Source organism: Arachis hypogaea, chromosome 9 (genome assembly GCF_003086295.3).
Source record: "Arachis hypogaea cultivar Tifrunner chromosome 9, arahy.Tifrunner.gnm2.J5K5, whole genome shotgun sequence".
NCBI lineage: Eukaryota > Viridiplantae > Streptophyta > Magnoliopsida > Fabales > Fabaceae > Arachis > Arachis hypogaea.
The window spans coordinates 21,285,063-21,292,371 of NC_092044.1; the positions used below are offsets into that span (position 1 = coordinate 21,285,063).

At 33.4% G+C, this 7,309-nt stretch overlaps 1 protein-coding gene across 5 annotated transcripts; it reads right to left on the reverse strand.

The window, feature by feature from the left end:
• Positions 1 to 241: 241 nt before the first annotated feature.
• Positions 242 to 6,045, reverse strand: LOC112710671 (transcription factor PIF3). 5 transcript variants are annotated; one of them, XR_011865556.1, is made up of 10 exons: positions 5,413 to 6,029; positions 4,897 to 5,148; positions 3,385 to 4,594; positions 3,185 to 3,289; positions 2,998 to 3,063; positions 2,648 to 2,713; positions 2,046 to 2,564; positions 1,065 to 1,156; positions 833 to 959; positions 242 to 740 (listed from the first exon to the last, which is right to left on the reverse strand). XR_011865556.1 is itself a non-coding variant. In XM_025763018.3 (10 exons), exons 4-10 carry the CDS (start codon positions 4,372 to 4,374, stop codon positions 727 to 729), a joined length of 1,887 nt encoding a protein of 628 aa, XP_025618803.1. In that variant the 5' UTR covers positions 4,375 to 4,536; positions 4,645 to 4,733; positions 4,897 to 5,148; positions 5,413 to 5,970; the 3' UTR covers positions 242 to 726. The 5 variants fall into 5 exon arrangements, 3 of the variants coding, with proteins under 3 accessions (XP_025618803.1, XP_025618802.1, XP_025618801.1); XR_011865555.1 differs by having other exon boundaries at positions 3,385 to 4,597; positions 5,413 to 5,970; XM_025763018.3 differs by lacking the exon at positions 1,065 to 1,156 and adding an exon at positions 4,645 to 4,733 and having other exon boundaries at positions 3,385 to 4,536; positions 5,413 to 5,970.
• Positions 6,046 to 7,309: the final 1,264 nt, after the last annotated feature.

Below are 7,309 nucleotides of genomic sequence, written 5' to 3' on the forward strand. Positions count from 1 at the left end.
TATAAAACTATGATTAGCTTGTAGCATTATAGTAGGATAGGAATACAAAAAGATATAAAGACAAAAAAATTGTTATTCATTATATTATTTCGTATAATTTGTTTTTTAAAATTAAAAATAAAAAATTATATGTTGAAAACTAATCAAGCCTAATACACCTTAGTTTTGTCATGTTGCACCAAATTATGGCTTTAAGCCTTTAACAAATTTGGGCCGACAGAGAAGGGAGAGAAAGAAGAGATTGCCAAGAAAGAAAAACCGATTATTTCATTAATTCAAAAGAATCACTATGAAAACAAAACATTTGAATTCACATTTGTAAGATTACACAAAATAACATGTCGAAGAGTCAATTGAATAGAACAGCTCGCTAAGTGGATATACAAATGAGTGTCCTCCCCCCAATGATACCAAAACCTCTTTTCTCTTCATTTTCTCAGTCCAAAAATTGAGGCTTCCAATTTCCAAATTATTATTGTAATGGATCAACCTCAATGACTGAAATTTTCTTGTGGTATGCTACATTTAACTTGTGAAGACCAGAAACATCTCTAGAATCATGGGATCTTCTATGCGTGTTTTGAGTTGGAGTCTTAAAAGAGAAGGAAAAAACTTGAAGAGTAAAAATAAACACTTTACTCTTCAATGTAGTCCTTCCCCTCCATTTCCCTCAAATATCTCAACTTGAAAATGCACCCTTTAACTAGCCTTAGTTAGTTCGGAGTATCAATCATCATAACCTGCAAGTCCAAATAAGATAATACTTGGCTTAAAATATAAATGTAAATAATTAGTTGAGTGGGTGATAGTTAAAAGACAGAAAAGGAATTACCAGTCACAAGGTTATTATCTTCTTTGTCAGGATTAAGAGTTCCACTGTCATTAGCCTCAGAGGTATGGCTGCTATTATGTACCATTGATGACTGTTCAAATCCAACAGTTGTTGCTGCTGCTTCACACTGTCATAACAAGTGAGAACATCAGGCATTTGGCTTACAGAAAATGATGAGTTTGGACTGTCTAAAGTGAGGTGGTGTAAAGTGATAAAGTGACGAAGTAATCACCTTTAGATCAACAACTTCCATTGTAAGTAGGTTCTACCAAATTGATCTTAGAATGATGACTCCTTCACTTTATCATTTTAGGCATCTCCTCACTTTAGAGGATCCGGAGAAAATGATAGTGGAAACGTGTTAACTAGAGTATAAAGTCAAACGAGGACAAGGATGCAATGAAATTATAATGAAATGACAAATCCACTTGTTTGATCCATGCCATAAAGACCAGAAAATTTCTTTAAGCCGGTCTACCTAGCTATCACAACCCTCCTTTTTTATTTAGCTTTCGGGCTGGCTAACTTTAGAGGAAATTATTAAAAGAGATTATAATATAAATGGTTTAAGTAAAAATATATAATTTACAATAGCAGTATTATGACGTTGTGAATTATATATTTTGGGTTTCCTTTACTAAGCTTAGTTGTTGAATGTACCAAATAACCACTTCTAATTTTGGGTTTCCTTTTTGTTCGTAGATGTGTTTTTCAGCAGCTAACTCGGAGGTTCTCTTCTCTATCAAACCATAAAGGAGATCCTTTCTAAGTACTTTCCTTGATGCCACTTGCCTAAAAGATGAATTTTCGCAGTATACACTACAAAACAATCATCTACTGTAACATATTAACACTAAGTCATTCACCAAAGTAAGCAATCTCTTTTGATTCTCTTAGAAGTATCACCAATCTTATACCAAGAATGATTCTACAATTGAGAATAGTGCATTCAATGGTCCTGGTTTCGAAGAGAAGGATATGGAGGGAATATACTTTCTATGTAGGGCGAAACCAATAAAAATATTTGCTATTAACTATATATGTGTATGCACATGAGTGTGCATGCGTATTTATGTGTATGTGCATGGATATGTATGTCTGTATATAAAAAAATGTCTATCTATGTCTGTCAATGAAATGTTTGTAATGTGCTGAATCTCTACGGCTCTACCTGAGATATTTACATAAAATTGTAACGTGCAAGTAAACAGACCTGGATAGGCATCTGACTAGTTGAGTCGCAGCCGCCACCACCAGTACTTTGCTTAACTAGTGAATCCGTATTTGGCGAAGGGTCCTTTAAGCCAGATGTTGACGCCAGATCCGCAGTTTGACTAAGCCCTGTTGTTCCACAAGGACGTAATCCCAAAGCCGACGATGAGTTCATAACCGGCCCTCCCGAGAAAGGAAATAAGGGTGCACGAGGGAGTGGCAAGGGAAATCCCTGACCTGGAACCCCGAACCCTTGAGTATTTGATCTAACCATTGCAGTAGGTCCAGACATTTGTGCAACAGGGACATGAGTTCCTTGCATTTGGGGAACCTGAACCATTGGGAATCGAGATGATACACCATTCATATCAGGCATAGCCATGCCATATCCCATACCCAATCCCATTTGCATTCCATAGGCCATAGGCGAAAAAGGAGCCAAGTGTGGTGCATGCATGTGCTGCATTCCATGTGGCAACATCATCGGATGCATATACAAACCGGCTCCCATTGACATCATCTGCATAGAAAACATTCGAATTAGGAAACAATTTCACACTATAAGAAAAAATAATATGAATGCAAGAGTGGGAAGATTATTACTTGAACTTGGAGCTGAAGTGTTTTAAGATACTCAATAGCCTCATCCAGCATTGAAGCTTTATCCACCTTAAATTTATGAAGTCAGAAGAAAACCAAAATAAATGAGGAAGACAGTATGCATATTTTGATAGTATATATGAAGTCTAATGTTTTTATTTATGAATATACTCAAGATCATGCTTCATATTCAAGTTGAGTATTGAAACCCTGCAAACAATAACTTTCGGTTACCCCTACCTATAATTTAATTAATTCTTCCCTAATTCCACAAGAAGAAACTGAAAAATTATCTGTCTGTATCTTTAATCATAACCAGAGTTAGAACAAGAAATGAAACAGAAAAGGCCCACCTTATTGCAATTGGGTATGAGTTCTTGTAATGCACGCATCTTCTCGTTGATCCTATCTCTTCGCCTCTGTATACATGAATCCAAAAGATTGAAAAGTTAACAATCATATAAATTATAAACATAAACTCGAGAGAAACGGGATTATTCTGTAATTAACACAACACTTCTACCAAATGGCCTTGCTCACCCTTTCAGAAAGATTATGCACTTCAGCAGCACGACTTCTCTTGGAACCCGAAGCTCCACGCCCAGCAGCTGCTTTTTTAACACCCACTGATTCTTCCTCAACATCCTTCAAGTAAAATGTTTTTAAGGGAAAACTACTAAAAAAATAAGAACCTAACTAATCATAAAAGGGTATAGTAAAAAACTAATACATTCACTTACATCACTATGCCATTCAGAGTCCTCAGTGTCTCGATTTTTCCGCTTCAAATTTTGAATTGGATCGTCTGAACCTCTGTCTGCACAGTTGCCAGAGCCAACAGAGGAAGAGGCTACCACCAGCTCCGTACTTCTTTCAGCAGCTATCTGTGTGTTAGTGGCAGTTTCACCAAGAACTCGGTTGGAAGTTTGATCAATTTTAATGGCTTTCTCTTTGCAAGTAGGGTCTAATTGTTTAGAACCGGCAATGTTCTGTTCGAGAGATTTTGACTCCAACAGTTTCAAATCATCCCTGGATTGTTCCACAGCCTTCTCATTGTTCCCCATTAGAACCTTTGGACATTCACTACATGAATCGGCAAGAGTTGATTCTGGAAGATTACTGCTAGGTACAACAGCACCTTTATTCATACTTTCCACATTTTCAGATCTTGTTGAAGACGAAACAGACTTCAATCCAATGTTCTGAAGATTAGCTCTCACGATGGCGGCAGGCCTTGCGAAATGGGAGAAATTCATAACAGATGAACCATTGCTAGGAATAACTTGATCTTGCTTCTGCATCTTTAAGCTCGAAAAATCACTCGATGAAGAAGGAATCTCAGTAACTGGTGGATGAAGCATTGCATTACTGGTATTGTTCGCAGTAACATCCGATACTCTTGGTCTAACTGAAATGAATGATGATGGCAGGTATGATTCAACCGTGCTAGCTTTAGGTCTAGTTGTCTCATCTACGCCGGTCGAAGAAACACTGGAAAAGTTGCTTTGCTCTGCAGAATTCTTATGAGAGTCCCTAAATACCTGATTACCACTACTTTTATCCACAAGCGAAAAATGATTTGAGGGCAAGTCTTGATCCGTGACCCCGGATAGTTCATGTAAGAAATTAGAACCATACTCATTCTGCAAAGAGCCATCCATTGTATAATCCAACCAAGGTATGACATCATCATCATGACCCAAATCCACTTCAGTCGACGGCACTGACATCGAAATTTCATTCAATCCGGTGTCTAAATCACCAGACTTCCCTACCCTTGGATTGTTAACATACCCTGCATCTCTGTCTCTACCCTTGGGACTGTGAGATGGCAAGCAGTGAGATGGTAAGCTCCGGCGAGGTGGACTCTTCTTAGCTCTACTAGACTGACCCTGCGTTGTCAAAATGTTGCCGTTTTCCCAAATTAGCTCGAAAAAATCCTTCTCAGGCCTGCTTTCAAAGTCCAAATTCCAAAATGATAAGGTCAGAAATAAGATTACCAAAAGAAAAACACAACAGCAATGAGTAGTTGTATGAACTCTTCACTTTTCTGGTAAAAGGCTATATATCCAGTATTTGAATCCGAGACCTCGAAAAGTCGAAATCACAAGGCAATGATGCAACAACACCAAAAGCAACCAAAAACGTTGAATCAACACTTAACCTCATTGTTATTCATAACAAATCTAAGAAAATTCTAAAATAGGGCTACAATTACAGAAACCCAATATTGCCAAAATGAACAAGCTTACGAGGAAGATCGAGACTGATCAGTTGCACGTGTGCCATTAATCTCTTCATCAAGCTTCTCTCTAGAAAGCCGGTATAACTCATACAGAGGCATGATTTGGATCACAATGGAAAATGAATCAAAAAGGCCTCAAACTCAAGAACTTATTATTACTCTCCTCTCCTCTTTGTATATCTTACAACATACTCCACTATGTTAACTTGGAAGGGAACCTTTGGAATCCAAACAGGATTTGAAGGCATTGAAGATAAACCTGTGACGTAAGCATACCACACTATGTTAAGGAAATAAACCAATCCCTAATCATTTAACACCAGAAAAAAGAAACTTTCATTACAGTAATAAATAAAGAAAAAGCATGGAACAAAATCTTCATTTTTAATAACCTCGAGTCCTAATCAAACCAAAAAACAAAGAAATTAAATTTAAATTAATGAAGCAGCATCCGTCAAACATATCTAATTGTAGATAAATAGAATATTATATATAATAAAATAATATATAATTAAGCACTAACCTGCCAAGTAAAGTAAGAGCCCTTAAGATTCGGCCTTTCTTTTCAAAGCTTTTGTTTTATAAAAATAAATTGAATTTCTCTAAGGAGCAATAAGGTGCATCATCATGAGTCATGAGATAGTGATAGTGACACTGATTCTCGGCTGAGATCAAGGAAAACTCGCTGAAACCCAATAATCAAGAAAAGAAAGGACAGAAAAACTATTCTAAAAACGTGAGTTCCTCGTGAGGCTCAAATTTTTCCCTTTGAACATAAACAAAATGAGTGAGTGGGAGTGATCATTCCAATTTCCCAGTTGATTCAGAGAGCGAATGAGGTTAATCATAAAATGGAATAAAATAAATGAAAATGAATAAGGTTGTATTATGTGAGAGGGTGAGGGAGCTCGAAGAGAGTGAAAAGACGCAAAAATTGAGAAAGTGGGACGCAGAAGGCGGCGAAAGAATTGCAGAGTTGGTGACTTGGTGCAGAGGACCAATGCAGATAGCACTAAGCAGAGAGAGAGAGAGAGAAACAACGAAAGAAGATATTGGATGTTGCTTTGTAAGTTGTAACCATGGTTAATCACTAAGTTGAGTTGTTGGATTTTAGTTTCAGACTCACACATGCTTTTTCGTAATCCTACATCACATCACAATACTATAGTCTATACGGTTTTTTTTTTATAAGTAAAGTGATAAATAAATTTACAAGAATTTACATTTCAGACATACTAATTTTTTTTAAGATAATAAAAGTGGAGTTAGTTTAAATTTAAAATTTTTACTCTAATTATAAAAATTAATTTAAAGATAGTGTATTTATATTTATTATCTTAAAAAATTTTGTTAGTATTTTTTTTGGAAACTAATTTGACTAAAATATAAATTTTTATAAATAATTTATTTATCACTTCTCTCATTTGTTTTTTAGTTTTTCATGATGTTGTTTATTATTATAGGATTGTTACCTTTTTATTAATTGAATAAATATTAGTTTTTTATTATATTTTATATCAATAATTAAAATTTATATTTTATAATTTAAAATTTAATGTTACGATTTTTTTTTTTTTGCGTGGCATGTTGATATTTATCTTTTTTCATTTTTACCTAAAGGAGTTTAATTTTAATTATATCATAAAATATTTTATCTGTTGTTCAATTATATTTATTTTCTTTATAATTATTTATATGATTAATATAAAATATAATTATTTTTGTTGGTTTGATATTATAAAATTATTTTATATAATATATTAAAATTAATATTAAAATAAAAGATATTATATAAATATAAAAGTTATTTACCAAATTATTTACATAATTAAATTGAGTAAATATTGTGTCTATTTTCTGATGATTTGCTTAAAAAGTATAGTACTTTTTCACAATTTAAAAATTTATAAATGATCTTTAATTATTTAAATAATTATTTTAAACAGTCCCTAACACATCATCAGCTCACTACTTGGATTGTTGAGAGCGTTTTATTCTTTGAACAAATTGTCAAAGATAGAAAGAAACATTTATTCTTAAATTTTTTTATTAATAATATCCAATATATATTTTTTATAAAAATGTGATCATCCTTAAATGTTTCTTATATATTAAGTAAGGATTGTTGTATTTTTTGTTAATTCAATAAATTTTAGTTCTTTATTTATTATACTTTATATCAATAAGTCAATCTAGAATTTAGATATTTAGGATTTAAGATTTAAGCTTAAGAATTCAAGGTTTTAAAGTTTAGAATTTATAACTTAAAATTTAAAGTTCAAAATTTAGAATTTATGATATAAAACAGTAGAAATTCACATATATTTATTTTTATATAAAATTAATAGTTAAGCATTATTAGATATTTCAACATGTTTGATTAAAGAATTATAATCTAACGATTTTTAACTATCAACTTC